The 23,390-nt window shown below is 37.5% G+C and overlaps 1 protein-coding gene across 1 annotated transcript in view; it reads right to left on the minus strand.

Moving 5' to 3' along the window:
- Window positions 1-874, minus strand: part of LOC136759096 (dynein axonemal heavy chain 6) — a 95,329-nt gene extending 94,455 nt beyond the window's left edge. The window contains exon 1 of the mRNA XM_066713932.1: window positions 755-874. Coding sequence (XP_066570029.1) covers window positions 755-757 — 3 coding nt within the window. The 5' untranslated portion in view covers window positions 758-874. The remainder of the gene's footprint in view (window positions 1-754) is intronic.
- Window positions 875-23,390: the final 22,516 nt, after the last annotated feature.

Genomic DNA, 23,390 nt, shown 5'->3' on the forward strand with positions numbered 1-23,390 from the left:
TTGCAAAATCTCTAAATGAACAGGAAGTAATTTGAAGATATCTCTAAATGTACTTTTAAATTAGATATCTTGACATGATTTGCAGATATCTTTAAATGATTTAGAGATATGTTTAAATATTTGAATATTTAAATGATAATTTGGCTTGCCATATTGCCCTCTGACATCCATTAATGTTTTTTATCGTCTATGATAACAAGGGATGTAAATCACACAGGTACATGCCTACATAACAAATTGTGTGAATTGTTACTTCAATGTATGATCCAAACCACCCGTTTCCAGGTGCTAAGGAGTGCCATCAACAGTTTATTTGATACGCAACTTGAAAATTATTATTTGTGAAACCTCCTATAAACCTGCGTGGCAAAAACAAATGTAATTAATTAGGAGGGGAGCTCACTAATAATAATTAAACAACAATAATATAATAAAGTTGTATTTTCCCAGCGTTCACTGTCAAAGCTGGACGTCTGCAGTAAGTCCCATAAAAACAACAACACTATATTTCATATTAATAAGCCGTTAATAGGCGAGCAGGTCGCCGGTCTATTAGTATTAATAAAGTACGTTTATTTATGTCCAGGCAAACATTAGCTGGTAATAACAGTGGACACTTAAAATTAAATAATACACATCGTAGTTTTGAATGAAAAATACTTCTGCACCACATACAGCTTATAGTTATGTGTACCACAAAATACAGCAAACAAACAAGCAAAACAAACCAACCGTCTGGCACTGAATTACATACCATGTCGATAAAGTGCAAGGAAGCCAGGCGACAAAGCGAAGATGATTGTTCACTATAAGTTACATATGTAACTGCACACTTGTGAAACTTTGTGTTTCGTGTCCGTCCGGCTGCATCAGGTGTGGCTGCCGGTCTTGCAGCGTCACCCGTAGCAACGAGAACGCTTCCCAGGGTGCAGCGCGTAATCCGAGCTTAACCTCAGAAGGACAATACAACAAACACGAGAGAGAGAATTACAGACTCTACAAATGTACTGAGCTGAGCAGAAATGTCACGAATTGCATACATTACAATAAGGGGGATTTTGATAACATTAGTTTAATCCTAAATACACCAGCAGCATTTAGTAGCAATTATTACATGATTTTAAATCAAAATATTTTTAAAAATGTACTATATGATATTTATATATATGGGAGAGTTATCCCCCCCCCCCCCCCTTTGCCATGGTTGTTTAATCATGCATTGGTCTGTGTTGGCTTGTTTTGTGAATGTATTACAAAACAAAGATTGCATATCTATTTTAGCTAATATGTGTCCCAAAGAACAACTACACATGATAATAACTGACTTTGGTTATAGCTTGAACAGTATTAATGACTTCTAAATATGGCATCTGTCACTATGATGCTGAGAAACAATGATTCTGCTCTTATTGTTCTTCCTCAAACTTCGGCCTGCTGTTATGCGAAGAATTTGCTGGAAGGTTTATTTTACAAATGTAGATAGAAATCATATCAGCTACTGCAGTGTGTCAGGTCAAGTGGAATGTCCCACTGCCCTTCTCTAACTGTACATTCCAGTCTATTAATAAAATAAAAATAATTCAGATGCAGTCTGTAGGAATGACATGCCTCCAAGCAATGAGGTATTACAGTGATTTTCATTAGACAACATGCTTTGATTTTACCCATTTATTTTTTCTTATCCCTTGCCATGTGAAACAGTAAGAAAACAATATATATATATATATATATATATATATATATATATATATATATATATATATATATATATATATATAACAGTTACTATATTTACTGTATCTCATGCTGTTTCTTGTACTTTTCTGTATAACCTATCTGCATACTTATTTTATTCTTGTTAAGCCACACTACCTTTTCACATTGTTATTTGCAATGATTACTTGAACATTTATAATGCAGCTTTTAATTTACTAATTTTCTTTTTTAGGCATCAGACAAATACATAATTAATAATAAAAACTGTACATAGTGTTCAGCTGTGCTCCTGCCTTTGTACTCTAGAGTCTGTTTTTCTGTTTGCTTACTCGAATCTGACATTGACCATCACTCTTGATATGTACCTTTTAAGGTGCAGCAACTACAAGCCTGAATAAATGTGAATGATTTTGACAAATGTGTTTTCTGGACTTGACATGGCTGACTGCACTACTTTACTGTTCTGTCTGTTCCTACCAGCATCAAATTAAAATGGTAAACATAATAATAGACCCATGTCACATTACAGCTTTTCTCCCCAACTGGTACTGGGAGACCTTGCCCTTGAGGGATAACTTGGGAAAGTAAATAGATAGGATGTGGTATGGAAGGTTTTATCATGTAACATAATGGTTTTAAGGACTGGTCCTCTAGTACTCAGAAACTAGTTTATAACGTTGGATGAAATCTGTTATGTTTAAATCCATACATATTTGTATAGTAATTGAATTTGAATATATAATTGCAATGGAGTATGTTTGGTCACTATGGTAAAATAAAACAGCACTGACTTCACAACTGTGGCTACTTGTGGTAAGTAACCCCATTGTTTACACCAGTTAGACCTACCTAAACAAAACCTGTTATTGGTGATCCCTCAGTTCAAGAACTGAACTGTAACACAATTCAGTGGGCCTGAGTTGGCTCAGAGTCTGATCCCAGAGTAATAGATCCACCCAGAGGATATGCTTGTCAACCTGTTAGTTTTCAGGTCAAGACTTATCTCTGTTTACACTCTTGTGTCTTCTCTTTCACACTGTCCACTGGTGAGATTAATTGATTAATAATCACCATCTCAATGCACTTCAAGATACCAATGTCTCTGTGTAGTCAACTACCTAGTTCAACTAGGGGTGTAACTTACTTACCACTTGTGAGAATGATTGGTGTATTTGATCTATCATGCTTATTGGCAGCTTATTCACCTTTGGAGAAAATACAATAAAATAAAAGAATGAATGAAGGTGAATTTCCAAGCACATATTAAACAACAGAAAGGGTTAAATTGATTTAATGTTGTGTGCACCACAAATACATAGGAAATTCATACCTGCTTAATAGGTGATTGCTTGTGGGATGTAATTACAACAAGATGATAACTTCCTGAATTAATATGCAAATTATGGTGTATTTTTCTATAAGTATTGTAATTGCTATTAACTCCTCAACAAGGAGTGAGAAGTGATTCCTCATACAAGAGGCATACAAGAAAGTCCCATATTCTTTCCACTTGTATCCTATAGTAGATTGATATTAGATGAATAGAACAGTAAAATGCACTTCAGAAAAAAAATATGTATTGTTGATAGTAGAAAAACAAAACAAACAAACAAACAAACAATAAATGGTTGCCCTAAAAGACCAAAATATATGCTACATTGTCATACCACTAGATACCACACTGAACACTGGATGCTGACAAATATTTTGTAAAGTTGCTTTTGTTTCAACATATATGTTTTTGGCAATTATTTCCTCCTCTTGAAGCCTGAGTGGAATTGATCTAGACTATTTTTCACATCCAGTCACTGCCAAGAGGATGTGATTGTTTAAAATGTGGTAACATGCTCGGAGGATTTCTCAGTTTCAATGTATGGATGACATAGTAGTTTACTTATACAGTTACATACAGTGCATCCAGAAAGTATTCACAGCGCTTCACTTCTTCCACATTTTGTTATGTTATGGAAAATGTGGAAAAAGTGAAGCACTATGAATACTTTCCAGATGCACTGTATGCTTACAGCAATGTTACACAATTTAATATACTGGTATATTAACTTTAGTTTGATTTTGTGTATCTGTAGCACAAAATGCAGCTAATCAGATCAACACTGCATCACAGCCAAAAGCACTGGAAGCAATGACATTGACACACTCTAATTAGTATCTCTGTCCTGACCAGAGAACAACAGCTGCAGCATCAAGATGTACAGCCTTTTGGGTGTTATCTAACATTACAAAACACAACAACTACAAAAATGAATTGTGATGGACTGCAATCCCACTCCACAAACCAAATCTCCTGTCTTGGTATCTTGATCACTGTGATATTCATACTAAGGAGCTTAATACATACTGAACATTTCATTTTTCAATTACAATAAGTCTAAGAACTGTATTGTAAAAAAATAGAATATGAATTTATGAATGGAAAATCTGTTAGCAACCAATTTGTGTTGTATTTAATTTTACATTTGTTAATGTAAAGCCAGGAAATAAAAGTACATAATTTAACAAAGTTTTCTGCAACACTGTGGAAATACTAATATTTTGACGTTTGCTTTATAATAGAAAATCTGAAAATGTATCCAAAGTATACTACATCATTATAAATTAAAGGCACTGAAATATGTAGTCCATATATACTTAATACACATACACATTTTCTATTCAGTGGTAACATCAGCTGGAGTCTGATCCTTTTGCATTGAAAAGACCTGAGGGTAAGCAAATGTTTGCTTAAGACCCTACAGTCTTCCAGCTTCACCAACCTTCAAAACATGTAATGTATTGATCAGTAGAACATTTATTTATGTATTGATCTATTTGTTTATTTATGTATTCATTACTATATCCCCAGGTTTGGAAGACTGTTGTCTGTCTACTATTCCTAATTGCTTTAAAATTAAAATGTTTCTCTAGTACTGGAGGCTTCAGAAGTGGTGCAGGAAGGGATCTTGGCATAATCCCTCAGGGATCCTAGGTAAGTTAACAGCTGCCAAGCTTCAGAACTCCTTAAATTCTATACCCTTTATGAAACTTTCATTACCAATCCTTGCCTTTCAAAATATGCATATACTTTGTTATTTTGGCTGATATAATGCATTTGTTCGAGAAACTTCAAAAGTAAATTATTAGGCCTACCTCCACACTCCCCCCACACACCTGCTCATGAATCAAACTTAAACTGATTTTACTAAACAATCAAAACTGATATAAGTATGGTATACTTATAGTATAAGTGTGAACAGCAATATATACTAAAATATATAATTATAATGAGAAACACAGGGATCTGGGAAAAAATGATAACTCACGACTCCATGAAAGATAAATCAAAAACTTTATTTTTTTGCTGCTGTGACTCATGCATACTTTGGCTGAAATGATAGTTTGTGACAGTGAGGAGGTAAGTTGCACTAGTATAAAAGAAGGTATGTAAGAAAGTATGTAAGTAAGAAGCAGTTATACTTCAACAGTACAACACAATTACATTAATAATAATAGTACACTGATTCACTATACTTACACTGTATTGTACTGTACTGTACTGTAATATGATAAAGACTATTAAAGTATTGCACCACACTATTACATCACAACTACAACCCTGACCATATTAGCAGAAAAAAACTCATGATCACCATTTCTCAGGAATGTGTGTGTGTTTGTGTTATTTTCTGTGTGTGTATGCGTGCGTGCATGAAGCTCGCACTGTATCTGCTCTCTGACTCGGAGACCCCATATTGAACCAGTGTGCTTACACTACACTTTTTTATATCATAGGGACATGAGTATGGCAGCTTCATCTTTGGTCCATATAGTAGGTTACACCCTCTTATTTACCTCTATGTCACTGTCAGTCAGTGTGTGTGTCGACATATGAGGGTAGTAAGCGAGATCGGGGCTTAGTCTGTGTCACGATCCCATTATTTAAGACTGTCATTGTGTGGTATGTTGAAATAGGCCAGGGTTTTAGCAGGGAAAGGAGAGGAGAATAAGCATTAGGCTACATTATAGGGAAGCATTACTTTATCTACAGAGGTAGTGTATATAACCATTATGTAATTACATTTTAAAATAAATACATTTGTTATCTTTCTGTTTGATTTTGTTGTAGTGATGTCAGTAGAAACAGTAAAAATTCATGGTAGCCGGACTTTTGGTGTAATGAGTTTGACTCTCTAGTGCAGTGGAGCACAACATACGGCCCGCCAGGCTCCATCCAGCACCGAATTAACTAATATAAGGAAAGAAAAAGAAAAAGAAAAAGAAAGACACAATCCTCCCCATTGCGGACATGGACATCTTCTTCCTCTGCCATAATGCAATTATGTAATCCCTCTGAATTGAGTGTATAAATCTCCCATGTTATAGTGAAACATATTTATATTCATTGAAAGGCTTTCAGCATGTGAACAATGTTGCTTGTTTGTTTGTTTTCTGGCAAGAATTATTGCATTTTCTCATTGCCTATGGTTACCCACAGCTTTATATGAAATGTTAAATATTTTCAATGCAACAAATTGACTTTTTTTTTTCAGGGGGAGTGGGCAAGCTTTTTAAGTGCTCACATTCATTAAATAAACAAAATATCTTGTATGAGCTGCCATCCCTGGAGAACACATTAATATTTAATGGTTCCTGGGTTGTTGCTGTTAACAGAGTTACCATCTTTAAAGGCAATAATAAGGTCATTTACTCAACATGAAAAAGACCCTTGGACTCCCTCGCTAGTAATGAGGTCAGCAGGGAGCTCTCTATCACTCTTCGAGTCTAGAGTGTCTGTCAATTAACTGCTGGAGAGTGCTGCTGGCACTTTAATTCCTATGAGAAAGTAAGCAATAGTAATACATTTTCATAAGAACATAAGAACATAAGAAAGTTTACAAACGAGAGGGGGCCATTCGACCCATCGTGCTCGTTTGGTGTTCATTAATATCTAAGTTATCCAAGGATCCTATCCAGTCTATTTTTAAATGTTCCCAAACTTTCAGCTTCAACCACATCGCTGGGTAGTTTATTCCAGATTGTGATGCCTCTCTGTGTAAAGAAGTGTCTCCTGTTTTCCGTTTTGAATGCCTTGAAGCCCAATTTCCATTTGTGTCCCTGGGTGCGTGTGTCCCTGCTGATCTGGAAACGCTCCTCTGGTTTGATGTGGTCGATGCATTTCAGGTTTTTGAAGACTTGGATCAAGTCCCCACGTAGTCTCCTCTGTTCCAGGGTGAAAAGGTTCAGTTCCTCAGTCTCTCCGAGTAGGACTTTCCTTTCAGACCTGGAATAAGTCTGGTTGTTCTCCTCTGAACTGCCTCTAGAGCAGCCAGGGTTCTATTTGGAGGGTAAAGGCACATAAACGCTGTTTACACACCTTTTTATTTGTGAAATAGCATTTACTCACATTTTAATTTAATTAATTATCATTTACCTACTTATTAATGCGCTCCCAGCATTGCTCAGGCACGCAGAGTATGCTCATTATGTTCACCTGCGCATGCTTGATTTGCATTGCAGGCGTACACTGATTCCTCTGTCCAACAGGAATCTCCACTCATCCGTATGCACGCTATACAGTGACGATGTAGAACTTCCCAGCCTCGGCTTAACCAGTGAGCACTGGCTGCAACAAGTGGTCTCACTCAGACAAAGATGACAGACATATGAAACTTTTTAACGTCCATTAAGTCCTGCGACTTCCTTGTCTTAACCTCCACTGAAAAAACCCAGGCCCTTGGATAAGGTGGTATCAAATGGTAAATAAAATACTGTAGTTTCTGATATTTCAGTTAGTTGGCTAGCCACCTACATGCAGTAGCTCTGTTTAAGTAGCTACTGTTCTAGCTAGTTAGCTAGCTAGTAAACTGGCCAGCTGCGTGTGAGAGACTGAAAATGAGCTGTTTTTGTAAATCCTCAATATCAACTAATATACTTGTCTATTTATTCAGTAAATATAATTATCATGCCAATAAATCATAATTTAAAACATTGCTTCACAGAGAGTAAAGAAAGTCGGGGAAGAAAAAGAGCACAGTGGTGCAGAAAGAGAGGAGAGATGTGTTAATAGTGTTAATTAATTAATATGTTTTGTTGATAATAAAGACCTAAATATTTTTATCTAATCCATTGAAGTGGGAAAACTAAGGAAGTGTAGTAAAAACCTATCATACTTTTCTTTATAGAGAGTAGTGAGATAAACAAAGATGAAGCAGACCACGGTGGTGAGATAGGTTGCAAAGCAGGAGGAGACAGAGAGAGAGAGGAAGCAAGGGACATTGGTGAGTGCCTTACCAACGTATTTAATAAATGCTGTTATATGTATTTAATAAATGCTGATAATAATGGCCTAGATATTTTGAAGTTGATAAATAAGAAAAGTATAGTCAAATATAAAATACTTATACCTCCAAACCATGCTTTACAGTGAGTAGTGAGGCAGTGAGGCAGACTAAAGGCAGACGGTGGTGGTGAGACAGGCTGCAATGCAGGAGGAGAACAACAGGATGAAAGTAGACAGAAAGGCTACCCAAGCATTTGGACAGTAAAACAACACTTGCACTTTAAAAAAGAGAATCCCTGGTTTGTAGTAAATGGGGACTTTGTTGGTTGTGCAACATGTCACAACATTACATCCCTTGGTGCACTTATGGAAATGGGGATGTCGTTGTCAAGAGAGTGGTCAGACACCAAGGTAACTTACAGACGTAATGGTGACCACCAGTACCAGTTGACATGTTTACGAAGTAAGATTTATAAGCACAGCACATCAAAAAGCCACCTAAATGCAGATACAATCACCAAAACTGGGTGTCCAATTGAAGGCTTAATTAGTAAACAAATAGAAGGGGATATGGAGAAGACAGCCACTGTGTTTCGCACTGCATATTCCATTGCAAAGAACAATAGGCCATACTCAGACTACCAAGAGTTGGTGGTTCTCCAACAGCAAAATGGCCTTGACATGGGAACCACTCTGCACTCCAGATACACAGCAGCAAGTATCATTGATCACACAGCAAATGAGATGAGAAAGAAAATAGTGGAACACATACTAACCCAAAATGAGAAATGTAGTGTTCTTATTGATTCCACAACACTTAGTAAAAAGTCTGCTTTGGTGGTATACTTGACCTCCGTAATAAAGAATGAGCCAACAGTGATTTTTCTTGACCTGGTTGAGCTTGAAAGCCAATCTGCTGAGCAAATAACAACTAGTTTACTGTCCTGCCTACACATATATTCACTGAAAGAAAACTTTTTAAAGGAAAATTTCATAGCTTTTGCTTGTGATGGTGCAAGTGTTATGTTGGGTAGAAAATCTGGGGAAGCTACCTGCATACAGCAGAAATATCCTAAACTCATAATTTGGCATTGCCTTAATCATAGGTTAGAACTGGCAGTGGGAGACGCAGTTAAAGAAGTAACTAACATTAACAATTTTACCACTTTTATGGACAAACTTTACACCCTCTACCACAAGTCACCAAAGAACTGTCGTGAACTGGCTGAGCAGGCACAAGAAGTGAAAGTTCATCTGCAGAAGATTGGAAGGGTGCTTGATGTTCGTTGGGCTGCCAGTAGCTTCAGAACAGTTAAAGCTGTGTGGAGGTCAAACCAAGCCCTCCATTGCCACTTTAGTGCTGCAGCAGAAGATACCAAAAGGGATGAAAAAACAAGGGCCATGTACAAAGGCTTGATGACCAGGATAGAATCATAGGAGTTCCTATGTGATTTAGGGTTAATGTATGATGCATTAGAGGAAATAACACACTTATCCCTGAATTTGCAATAAAGAGGGATGACTTGGCAACTCTCCTCTATGATAGTGGTTTCAGGTGAAAAAGGCAGGAAGCCCTGGATGCTTTAGAGAGGAAAGCGTTTCATGGCTTCTCCTTAAAAGCTAATGTGAGAATGAAGCAGATTGATTCAACCCACTTCCTTCCAACCCACTTCCTTGACTTCCTTGACATCAAGAACATGGAGGAGAAGTTATTTACAACTGCATCAAGCAAAAATTCAAGTGTATCAACTGAAAATACCTTGATGTATGATGACTTGCTTGAAAAGTTTAAAGTTTTAGAACCAGCAAACTGGCCTGAACCCTTGTATGAACATTATGGAGGGATTTGCATCAAACAGCTCGCACATCAGTTTACACTTGACACACAAAGTGTTCTCGAGGGGTTTCGAGATTATAAAGAGGACACCAGAGTCATACCAGATGGATTGGCCCCACTAACCAAGATCATGAACCTAATACCTGTGAGCAGTGCCGAATGTGAATGAGGATTCAGTCTAATGAATACTATCATCAGCCCTCTCCTGCTGAAGAATGTTTCTGCCTTAATGTTTGTCAACCTGAATGGCCCTCCATTGCAAAAATGGAACCCAAAAGAGTGTGTCAGGTCTTGGTTGTACTGTAACAGTGTACTGCTTTAGATGACAGATAAGCAGGCAGACACAAGCAGAAGTACCATGTAATTTCATGTAAAGCATTCTTAAAAATATATAAATAATACACATTTTAAACTTAATTAATCAAGTATGACTTATATTTTGTACAGCTATAGTGTCCGATGACCCCAGTATTTTTTTTAAAGATTTTAATGAAAATAACAATTCTGTAACATCTGTCATGGTGAAACGAGTTCAGGCACTGGGTGACTAGACTAGGAAATGATGACCACAAACTCCTCCACATACTGTTGGAATGCAAAAAAACACCTTAAGATTCTGTTCAGAGGTAGACATTCATACTTTTGTGCTTGTTCTTGTGAAAATACACCGATCAGCCATAACATTATGACCACTGACAGGTGAAGTGAATAACACTGATCTCGTTATCATGGCACCTGTCAGTGGGTGGGATATATTAGGCAGCAAGTTAACATTTTGTCCTCAAAGTTGATGTGTTAGAAGTAGGAAAAATGGGCAAGCATAAGGATGTGAGCAACTTTGACAAGGGCCAGATTGTGATGGCTAGACGACTGGGTTAGAGCATCTCCAAAACTGCAGCTCTTGTCGGGTGTTCCCAGTCTGCAGTGGTCAGTACCTATCAAAAGTGGTCCAAGGAAGGAAAAGTGGTGAACTGGAGACAGGGTCATGGGGGGCCAAGGCTCATTGATGCACGTGGGGAGCAAAGGCTGGCCTGTGTGGTCCGATCCAACAGACAAGCTACTGTAGCTCATATTGCTGAAAAAGTTAATGCTGGTTCTGATAGAAAGGTGTCAGAACACACAGTGCATTGCAGTTTGTTGCGTATGGGGCTGCGTAGCCACAGACCAGTCAGGGTGCCCATGCTGACCCCTGTCCACTGCTGAAAGCGCCTACAATGGGCACGTGAGCATCAGAACTGGACCATGGAGCAATGGAAGAAGGTGGCCTGGTCTGATGAATCACGAGTTCACGTGACTTGGCCTCCAAATTCCCCAGATCTCAATCCAAGCGAGCGTCTGTGGGATGTGCTGGCCAAACAAGTCCGATCCATGGAGGCCCCACCTCGCAACTTACAGGACTTAAAGGATCTGCTGCTAACGTCTTGGTGCCAGATACCACAGCACACCTTCAGAGGTCTAGTGGAGTCCATGCCTCGACGGGTCAGGGCTGTTTTGGCAGCAAAAGGGGGACCTACACAATATTAGGCAGGTGGTCATAATGTTATGGCTGATCGGTGTATAAACCCTTTCTAAAAACAAAACTATGAAACATGAAATAAAAGGCTTGAATACTAAGGCCCAGAAGGGGATGATATAATTACTTGAGCAGACTGCAAAATCTCAGGTGAGATTTCTCTTTTTTGGCTTATCTGGAATGCTTTCTCAGCACACAGTGTTGATAGATAAGACCATAGCCAATACATTTTAACATAAGCTATTTCCACCACATAGGAGATGTGATGTAATTAGCTGTTTCCAGCTGCTTGTTTCTATTTTAACAAATTTGAAATGGAACATATTCCACTGATCATTAATGAGTTAGATGATGTAGGCAACACTGCTTGTGTCAGTGTAAAAAAAAGTTGCATGCCATGTGGGAGTACAGAATGTATTTGCTGACTAGGTGATAATTATTTGAGAAGAATATAGATGAAACATGAGTCAAGCATTAACAAAAAATCCAGTCATTGTGTATCTTTTTCACAGATCAGTCTTATTAAGAAGTTGAACTGAAATGAAAAAAAATAGATCCAAGAAAAGGCTTGTCAACTAGTTTATTTCTGCTTCCTGCAAGCACTATTCCTTTTAATATTTCTGAGAGGAAATATATAACTTTCCTAATGCTGTTTTTATAAGGGAGTTATTGATTGCAATAATTGTTATAACTAAAAGTTATAACAGCTCAGTAAACATATGGTCCGTCAGATAAGTGTAATCTATACAAAACCTCTCTTTATTTTTTGCTGTTTATGCCGACATTATTTAGAATGTATTATTTTCTTGTATGTATTATTACATTTCATCAGCAAAATAACAAAAACTAATACATTTCTGGGTAGTGTGATAAACTTTTCCTTGAGTTATAGGTCTGTGAAAATGGATGTCTGACAAAAATCTGTTCCAAGCTGTTCCAAGCCCAGAGTCATCAGTTATTTTAGAAATACCAATTAAAACAAACAGTCAAGGAATGTTTCACTGTCCCTAGGAAAAACAAAAACATATTATACAATTTCTGGAAGAATCATAGTTGTGTCCTTGTGAAGAAATATGTTCTGCTATTTGAAGTTACTTTTCAAGATTCAAATGTTTAATTCTGGAAAATATGTACTTGTAAATACCTTGACTTTATAAGGCCATATCTGCAAAACTGATAAATATAAGACAACACAAACCATGTCTGAAGGTGACCAGGTATAATGGAGTGAAAAACAAAACATAAGTTGTCTAATATCATCCAAACGCTTGGGAGCCTTTATTCATCACAGCAGGAAATGTATATTAATCTCTCTTTCAAAATATAAAGTGTGTGGCATTAATATTTTTTTAAATGATAGCAGCAGGGCACAAAATACTGCACTGGCATTATTTTCCTATTGTTTATTTCTCATCATGGGTATTCTAACGTCATAGGCAACAACCGTTCTCGCTTCTGATGAGCCCTGGCAGGTGTGATGTCCTGGATCACATGAGAACAGCTGAAGACAGGTCTATATTTAGAGGTTTGAAAACTCAGATTTAGAAAATTACTGTGTCTGTACTTTTTCTCAGTTTTTTCATGTGTTCTTAGTTCCTGGCTATTATTTATTTATTTATTTATTTATTTATTTATTTATTATTTTTAACTTTTCACAGTTTCAACCTCAGTTTCTTAAATGCTTTTGAAAAGATTAATGTATATTGAAAGGGGTCACCTGGAATTAGCTGAGAAGATAAGAATGGACTACTATGAAAATGTATTAGGCATCTCAAAAGAAAAAGCAACAGAGAAAATGTATTGATGAAAATGTATTGAAAACTGTCTACTTCAAAATATTGATGAACGTGGGGAGCGAAGGCTGGCCCGTGTGGTCTGATCCAACAGATGAGCTACTGTAGCTCATATTGCTGAAAAAGTGAATGCTGGTTCTGATAGAACAGTTTGTTGCGTTTGGGGCTGCGTAGCTGCAGACCAGTCAGGGTGCCCATGCTGACCCCTGTCCACTGCTGAAAGTACCTACAATGGGCACGTGAGCATCAGAACTGGACCATGGAGCAATGGAAGAAGGTGGCCTGGTCTGATGAATCACGAGTTCAAGGTGCTGACCTCCAAGTTCCCCAGATCTCAATCCAATCGAGCATCTGTGGGATGTGCTGGACAATATTAGGCAGGTGGTCATAATGTTATGGTTGATCGGTGTAAATATGAAAATATATACATTATAATCAATATGTTTTATATTTACCAAGGCAAAGGCAATAAGAAACTACAGAAAGACAGAACTAAAAAATGAGTTCCATAAAAAGTATGGAAATAAAAGGTTATGTGTAAATGGTTATATTGCCATTAGGAGAGGGGGAGGTAAAATATACACAGGAATAAAAACTTAACCATACCCAGAGACCAGCCTGGCATAGATGCATCTTAATGCTTTCTATATATTTGCTATAAAATACAGCATTAATAAATGCTAATTTGTTTCCTCATTTATGTTGATTAACTAAACATGACATTGTTATGTATCACGATTGCTAACTGATCTACTTTGACCTGCTCAGTATTGCAGTGTTTATCCCAGTCTATTAATCAGGCTTATTCCTAAAAGAATTCGAGTGAATCAAATTCCTGGCATCACCTAACTGCAGCTTATGCAGAACCTACCAAGACTATTTAAGCAAACCGCAGAGGCAGTGAAGAAATCAACAAACAAAGTGACTTTGAAGTTTTCACAGCTTTGTTATGCTTGTATTAACCATGGTGTTATTACTCATGGAAGAGGAATGCTCCAGCTCTATATGTAATGGAGTTTGACATACTATGAAAGGAACTAATCCAGGATCATAATGTGAAAAGATTAGGGCAATGCCAATCATAACATATAAAGTGTTACACAGTTCAGATTACACAGATCATTATGTATGACATGCGTTCACATTTTGCATGACCAAGTATGATTTTACATCACATCTGCTACAATAAACTAGAGATCTTGATATGAATATATACATTTCTCTCTGGCATAATATGGTAATGTTTTTGTACATTAATACAACTGAAAACAAATCCATCAGAAAATATGAATGGGAATAAAATAAAGGTGTCATTCTCATCTCACATTATGAACCCCATTTACTGTATGGTTACTCATAAGTGATGGTGACCACACCCTGCTTCTACATTGACCAAGTTCTGTGGAAAGCACATCACCTTGAACATGCCCTCATATGCTCTGTACAGAGGCATTCAAGAAAACTGAGAGCACAAACAGAGTGAATCACAAAGGCCATACTCTTCCAACCCATTCTATAGGTTAAATCTCATCCCATTCTGATTATATATTTAATGGTTGTGTATGTTTTACCTGGAATCTATTGGATTAACTCTGCCATTGTCAGATGCCAGTCTGCATTACCTCTGTGCCTGATGGCTCACCATAATTTTGACTGCCGCAGTACACATCTGTCAGCACAAACATGTGTACACCAATTTTTAACAAACCCCCTTCAATTGAGTATAGTGACTTGCAAGGTCATGAATTTGTGACCCCTGCCACAGTTAATTTGTTTTTGTATCTCCAGACCAGTTCACTTAATTGTCAATCTGAACATTTATTTTATGTTATCGGATGAATTCTGTGAATCCCTGTATATGGATGCCCATTGCTTATTATTTGAAACTTTAGAGAAAATATAACTCGGACCAAAGAGTTTAGAAATATATTTTGTTACTGGTCAATTAGTTGTATGTCAAATGGCTCCAATAAGTATGTTTATGACATACAATTATTTAACTGGAGCCAATGCATAGATACAGCAGTTTAAAAATATATTCTATTATATCCATTACAACCAGGGTTCCCTTTGCAAATATCACTGTTTATGGATAAACTCATATCTCATGACAGCACTATCCAGACAGCAGCACAACAGCCTTCCCAGGAAAATGAATGGAGGGGCCTGCTCAGTGATCCATATCACAGTAAGCCTTGTTGAAAGATTCCCCTCCTGGTCTGCCTTTAGAGGTTGATTTTGGATACTCTGATAGACTTAACATAGTAAGACATACATGGTCTGGGCAGCCTTGCCTCCTTTAATTATGTTTGAGTTGGGTAATGAGTTTAGAGTCCCTTTGTGCCCTCAGCTACCTCTCTGCTCGAATCCTATGAGATGTATCAGGCTGTAAAAGCAAAAGATCCTAATGCCCTGGTTAGAATAAGCCCTCCTGAAGAAGTCACAGGAGCCTCTATCTCAATAACACATGATTTAGCTTAAAGGTTATAACTTGAAATCTTACTATGTGGAAATACACGATACACTGACCAGCTCTAATCACGCCATATGTAGTCGAGGTGAATTGTTTATACGCTTGTATTTAGCAGATAAATCATAAATTGCAAATGCTGATCAAGTGATATGCCAAAAGGATAATGAGTAAGTAGTGAGTACAGTGTGTGATACATGTTAGTGCCAACAGAGTCCCCATGCAGTGATTGATTTATGGTTTCCTGTTTTTGTTCCTGGAGATGTTACATTTTTAGATGCCAATCATATAGCAGTGCTGACAAATATCCTCAGTTGCAAATTACATCCAGGTTGTGTCTCAAAGTGGTGTCTTGGCAAGGCTGGGCAGAGAAGAATTAGGCAGTTTTCTTGCTGCAGCTACTATATGCACACTGTAGCCACACCTTCAAACCTGTTCTCATGTTGAAAGGTTTTCAGTGTCTCAGAGACCACAACCGTAGTCTAAACATCAGTGGAACAAGCCTACCTGTTAAACTGATGTGGAAACGGTAGTAGTAGCTGTGAAGAAGAATTTAGGGAGTCACCCATCTTCTTGCCCATTTGCCTAGGGGAGGTAGCTCGGATTACCATCGCAGGGGTTACCCCTAATACTGCCTAAAACCTTGTAGTGATGGAAAGGCGATCTTCACACATCACAGTCCAACACTTAGCATTCCTATAGCCCTCATTTCTATGGTAATGATCATAACTCAGGACATTCTTCAAATTGAAATGTCAAAAAAAAAAAAGCATGTGAGGGTGATAGCAACACCACCATGGAATGTTCCGGTCTGTACCCAGATTGTCAATCACACTTCCACCATGAGAATGACACTCCACATCGATCTATATTTTTAGTATTGTACTGAAATGCCATTGCTGGAATATAAACAAACATAACTCTCGTACTGTGCACAATGAAGATGGTAATTGTACAGGAAAAACATATTATGGATATCCTCTGGGGTCAATTAAATTATTTAGCAAATGTTTTTATTCTACTTTACTCCTAACCAAGGTCACTGCATTTCCTCACAGCAGCTGAGAACACCATCACTTTGACATGGATCCCTGGATACATTGCAGCCGATTACATGCAGACAGTGCCCAAGGCTATGACACTGGTGCAGTGAGGTGCTGTTGTCCTTGTTCAAGCAAAGGCCCAATGTCAATGATTCAGTCTCAAGGGAAAATGGCTATTTATTTTTCTTTGTTTTTTGGTACATTTATATACACTCTACAGAAATAAATATATGTAATGTAAGTCATGATTAGTATCATATTTCTTAGGAGAATCCCTTATCCAGGGCGACTTACTATTGTTATAATATATCACATTTATTTTACATACAATTATCCATTTATACAGCAGGGTTTCTACTGGAGCAATCCAGGTATAGTACCTTGCTCAATGGTACAACAGCAGTGTCCCCCATCTGAGATTGAACACAGAACTCTCTGCTCCAGAGTACAGAGCCCTAACTGCTACACCACACTGCTGCCCTAGTCTTATGGGAGAATAGAGACCTTATGGGTCATTGTATACAGTAAAATAAGTAGTATACATTTATTGAGCTTTTCCCTTTTCTGGATGAAAGGCATTGTGGGGAAATATTTAGAATACATTTCAATTGAGATATACTGAACATGAAATAGAATGGCAATACGTTTACTTTTGTTTTCTCCCTCCCTTTGGTCTGAATAGTATTTTTTTTGCTTTGAAAGTTTCAAACAATGGGCCATTAAACACAAAAAGCACACATAGACCTTTTTTTCTCTAACCATAAACAGAGACATTTGTTAAGAAATAAGTCGTTTTTGGAGTGCCCTTAACCATTCTTTACTCACAAAAGCTCATCCATCTAGCTAATGGGTTCTACGCTGTGCAATAAAAGGAGGTAAGAATTTAAAGCTTCTATAATTCTTCCTTATAAAGGGATTAACCAACCAAATATCAAACATAAAAGCCACCAGGACAAAAATTTTACACCAACTATAGCAAGTGAAACAATTCAGTTCCATTTTATGTTTTCGGTATGGAAAAAACTCTTGCTTATACACAAAATCATTTCATTTTCTTTCAAGTTTACAGCATGTGACAGTATGTCTGTTCAAGTAAAGAAAAACAAAAAACACCACAATAGTTTGTCATTTTAAGTACATTGTTTCAAAAAGAAAGAAATAAGACAAACAAATATTTGGCCTCCAAACCACTCTCTGCACTGTACCAGATTCTCTGCTAAGAGTGTTTTCTGTCAATAGAAATGTCTGTACCTTAATGGTAGGGATACTTCAGAAATGTACCATGTTTATGTCTATTATTGCACTTCAAGAACTATTTTGTTTGTGCTTCGATCTTTTGAACCTTTAATTTCAGTAATCCCGAGCTGCTCTGGACCAATACATGAATTGGAAAATATCTTGAAAGTGTCTGCCATATTTACTAGGTTGTGTTGTACCACATTCATACATACAACTTCTATATATGTTTTGTTAACCTAGAACAGCAACACAAAATGACTAAGGTCATGTTTGTGTTTTTATCTATCCAAGCCAGGCATGAGCTATGATGACAGATTGAAAGATGTGCACTTATCTGGACTGAGCAGGTGGTGACTGAGAGATAATGTGAATGATGTCTTCACAAATTTAAAAAGAATAAATAAAATAGATTCCAGTATTTTTTTAAAGCATGCACCATAATACGTTAATGTTATAGAACAATTAGTAACAGTAATATATCCTGTTGTCGAGGAAGGCAGTGCCAGAGTTGGACTCGCCAACATCAGCTGAGTAATGAGCAGCAATAACTTCTCAAAGACACTCCAATGGTGTGCTGCTCAAAAGGTATAAAAACTGCCAGATAACATTTTAGACAATTTAAACAATTACTGGAAAATGGATTGATAATTTGCCTGTCCCTTTGGTCAGATGACATCATGATCCCTTCTCAGCAGATCTCTGTTGTGGTTTTTCTAACGGTTTTAAAAGGGGTTTGATTCAGACCTCAGTAAATGCTTCCCTGTCCTAAAGCCACAACAATTATAAGTATACTGCAATGTCCTCTACGCCAGGTAATGTCCTCTAAATCATTTCAGAGAGGAACACAAAAACAAAGCTGCCATCTCTAGTAAATTCATGATACATCAACCTGTTATAATGCTAGCAGTTCAGTCTGCCTGTATTTCATTAATACTTACTTGTTGACAAAATTAACATTAAAATGCAACCTTTCCCTTCAAGAAATACTGTGTGTCCCTTAAAGATTGCCTTTGAGGACATTTTGCTCATCATTTTTTTTTTCACAAGAATACTACTTTAAAGTGAATTTAAAAAAAAACAGCAACAGTTTTTTTTAACTATTTTGGCCAAGATTAGTATGACAATTGCAGGTACGTGATCACCTTGCCCAACCTCCCAAACAGAACAGCCCAAAAGAGCAACAATACCGCTAGGCCTAAACACAGTGAAAGGATGAGTGGTACATCAAGGAATTGCCTTCACTTTAATAGTCTTGCTACATTTTCACAGTCTGTAATAGTGACTTATTATCTACTTCTGCTGCAAAATGTTGCTATTGTGGAGTAGAGCACTTTAACAGCAAGATTGGGGATCATCATTTAAAGCCCTCTGTCATCGGAAAAATTGCTCCAGCTGTGTTAGACCTTTGCCATTTGCCAGTGTGTTTTGAAACAATTTAAATTGCCTTCAAGGCACATAGAAGGATAACACAGGGTTCCCTGGACGGGTCAGGGATATCGGAGTCCTGTGAGAATTAAATGGAAATAGGTCAGTGAAAAAAAAAAACACTAGCATTCAGATCTCGTCATCAGCAGAATTTCGGTGGGGGTAAAAGAAGCCAAATGCACTTAACATCAGAGAAAGGGACAAGAATAAAAGGGCGAGTGAAATCCCACTTTGGCTGTGTCGGGGATAATGCAAGCTGACAAGGTGGATGTCCACAGCACTGAGGACAGAGCAGGAGTGTGACAGGTTCCCTCATGGCCACTGGGGGGCTGCAGCCACACTTGTCCAACCTCATAATGTTTGGCAGCCTTTTACAGGGTAGGATATCTGGAGTAAGAACATTGACTCACATAATTAGGAAACGCAAGAGAGATATGAAAATAAATTATCACGATGTAACTGACAGAGTTCTTTTCCGCTTACTTTACTAAATGCTGAAAGCAGGGGCAGCTTACATTTAACTTAAAAAGGAATAAAAATACATTCACTCAAGAGTATTTTTGTAATACAAAGGTTACTCAATTGACTAACACAACTGCGATTTACTTATTACTGATTCTAGTGCTACGATTTTTACACTGACTGACCCTATATCACTACATTATTCTCATTGTACCTCATTAGGAATTACTACTGAAAATCATAACTGAGAGGATACACAATTTCTCTACTTGACCTTTACATTTCAATTGTACATGTTACTCCACATTCAGTTTATGCTAGTTAACCTTGTACAACACTTTACTGAGTAATATAATTCCTTTGATAATAAAGTCACAAATACTGAGGTGAGTAAATTAATACTCTTAGACATTAATTCTTAGACATAATTCATAAAAAGTGGCAAAATGGCTTTAAAGAGAAGACTGCTGAGATTTGATTGTGTTCACAATTGTATAAAAATCACGAAAAATACTCAGAAATTCAGTTTAAGAATGTATTTGAATACTGTAAAATACATAACGAAGCATCATTGTAAACATCCTCATGGGCAAAATATTTAGATTCTCGTGATGATAATTTTAGGTTTCCATTTAGGAGGAGGGGAAACAGTCGGGGAGATGATGACTGAAAAGGTCAATGCCTGCAAACACGAGTTGCACTTTGGTTTACTCATTGCCTGAAAGGATACATAAATAATACAAACATAATGCCCTATATCTTCTGTTAGATATGCTGAAGCTTTGTATTTAGTTGTGCTCTTTGAGGGCCATGTGCTGCCACTGAACATACTGCTAAGAAATGCCTAAGTCTGTGATGTTGACTGAATATTGGAACTCAAGTGAAGTCTGCCAGGTCTGCAGCACGGCCGACGATAATTTCTGCTGCTTTTCATATTTACACAGCCTTGATCTTAGTGAGACATTAATAAAGTTTCAAATTAATTTGCTTTTGGTGGCCTTTGATTCAGTTGATTCAGTTGACTTCAGATTTCAGATGATCAGTTTCAAATCTCGTTCATACAGACATCACACACAACTGAATACAGACAACGCCCACCAGAAATCCCTGTATTTACTGTAATGATAACTCATCACTGCATCATTGTACTTTCTTGAGCTTGATTAAGGAGATATATTTGAGTATATTCCCTAACTGCTAGGATTAGTCAATACACGGTTTGTCCAAAAACTAAAGAGCCCATTAATGGGGAAATCCACCAAAAATCCATAATTTCTCAGGTTATTCTATGAATAGAAACATATTCTGTGGAGTGAGTTTTTCCATGTCCAGTTCATTCTATGTACCAGAAATCAGAGATCGACAAATAGGCCATGACGTCAGGGGCAGACTGGGACCAAAAAACAGCCCTGGACTTTTACCCCGGTGGGTGACGGCTGGTGAAGTCTGGGTCAGAATAAAGTGCGGTCCGGGGGGGGTGGTGTTGGCAATGTGTGGTTCTGGGTGCTGATGAAGTGCAGTCTGAGGGGGTGGAGGTGGGCGGGTGTTGGCGATGTGCAGTCCTGGTGTCTACAAGGGGCGACCGGCCCACATGGGATTCGACCAGTCCACCATACTAAAAAACGGACCAGCCCTTCTGATCCGTCTTGTGCATGTCACATGGGTGCTAACTCTGGAGCTGCTTTGCTGGGGGTCAATGGGCAAATTGACCTTGAAATAATACATATATCCAATTATATATATTTTTGGGAGAAGAATTATCTTACCTAGTATGTTACCTAGTAGACTACCCTAATAGAGAGAGACAAACAAGAAAGTCATGTGAAGAAGCATATGGCAAGGAATGCATTATACATTCAAAAACAGAAAAGCAGATAAACTATCCCTTTCAGAAAACAGTGATATGAATGCATTTCACATCAAACATTTTCAAAGTAACTGATTTCCCCTTCATGAGATTTCAATCTATCAAAGTACATGCAGGTTCGAGTTGAAACATAAGGAGATGGAAAAACAAAATGATACAAACAGATTACTTACAAAAACTCATTACATTTTGCTTAAAGAAGATAGACTATGTTGGGGCTCTGGGGTGGCCCATCTGGTAAAAGCAATCTGCTGGAGAGTAGTTTACATCCTATAGGCTGGAAAAACTGGCCTTAAAACTAGCCTATACCATTGCTATACACAAGTGCAGCCGGGGGAGGGTGTGTGAAAGCCGGCTTGGGACAACTCGGTTCTCTGAACACAAGCAGCCCCTGTGGCTTCTCACTTGCCCACAGGCTCAAGATGTCGGCTGTTCCGACATGATCTACATTAAATCATCTGAGTGGTGTGATAGATAGGCAAGCAGTCATTGTGGGCTTGCACTGTGAGAAATAGCAGATGGCTTTGATGGAGTGTGCATTGGAGGATACGTGCTTTATCTCATTCCTCCCGAAGAAGCATGGCAGTTGTAGTTTAGTAATTGGGGATTCCCAATTGGGGGTGAAAAAAGAGGTACAAATAATTGCAGATTCTAAATTTTAAAAAAGAACAAAAGAGATAGTACACCAAAAGTCATGGAAAAGAGATATACCTGTGTTTGAGGTAATTTGTAAGTGAAGGTACACAGCTTAAGTTGACAGGTACAAATGATGTCACACCTGGAGTGTGCCATGAGACACCGAGGAGAGACACTGAATTATGTACAATGACATTATGAGTGTTTGTGCAGAAGGAATTTCAGTGATAGTGGGAAACTTTCACTATTCAATTATATACAAATACATATATATATATGTAATTTTAAAAAAATCGGTAATGGGACATATTTTACAAAAATCTCATTGAGTTATTGGAGAAAACTACAATTGAAATAATTGTTCATACATTGAAGCCACACAGCACATGAGTTGATCTTTTCTTACAGTGCTTCCCAAGGGCATTTGCTGGATTCCTTTCTCTTTGAAATGCATGTAAGAGACCTGGATAAGGGTGTCAACAATAAGTCAGAGACAATAACAATAATCACACTCTCGCTGCTGCGGCTGGGAAAATCAAGCCGAGATAACAAATTGAGTTTACACATCATAACGTCAATTCAGTACCATAAGCTGGAAACATATGGCATGCTGGGAAAGAAAATATTTAATATTTGACGCAGCTCTGGAAGCACCCAGCTGGAAAAAAAGCCTACATGCGGCAATGCATTTGTCATTGTTAGAATCTGTACATTCTGAAGAATAATAATGCACATTTTATGGTTGACTTATATAAAAGCATACAACATACGTCCAGGGACACTATGAGGAAGCTATATAATACATCTGGAATAATATATGCATGTTATAAAAATAATTGTATAGATGTTCAGAGAGGGACAACAAGAACCCAGCTAACCAAATTACATTGTGGCAGCATTGCAAAGTTAGCAAACACAGGATAGAAGTGAGACTGGCAACAGAAATCTGTTGACTTCAGGGGGTGCTGTCAAAACCTGCTAAAACAACATTATAAACTGACATATATAACTACAATGAAAAGAAACCATATTCACAAATGACAAAATCAAAATATAAAGAATAAACAGTTAAAATAAACTGAAAAAAAAAATATATATATACACTCACCTAA

Source organism: Amia ocellicauda, chromosome 1 (assembly GCF_036373705.1).
Source record: "Amia ocellicauda isolate fAmiCal2 chromosome 1, fAmiCal2.hap1, whole genome shotgun sequence".
Taxonomy (NCBI): Eukaryota; Metazoa; Chordata; class Actinopteri; order Amiiformes; family Amiidae; genus Amia; species Amia ocellicauda.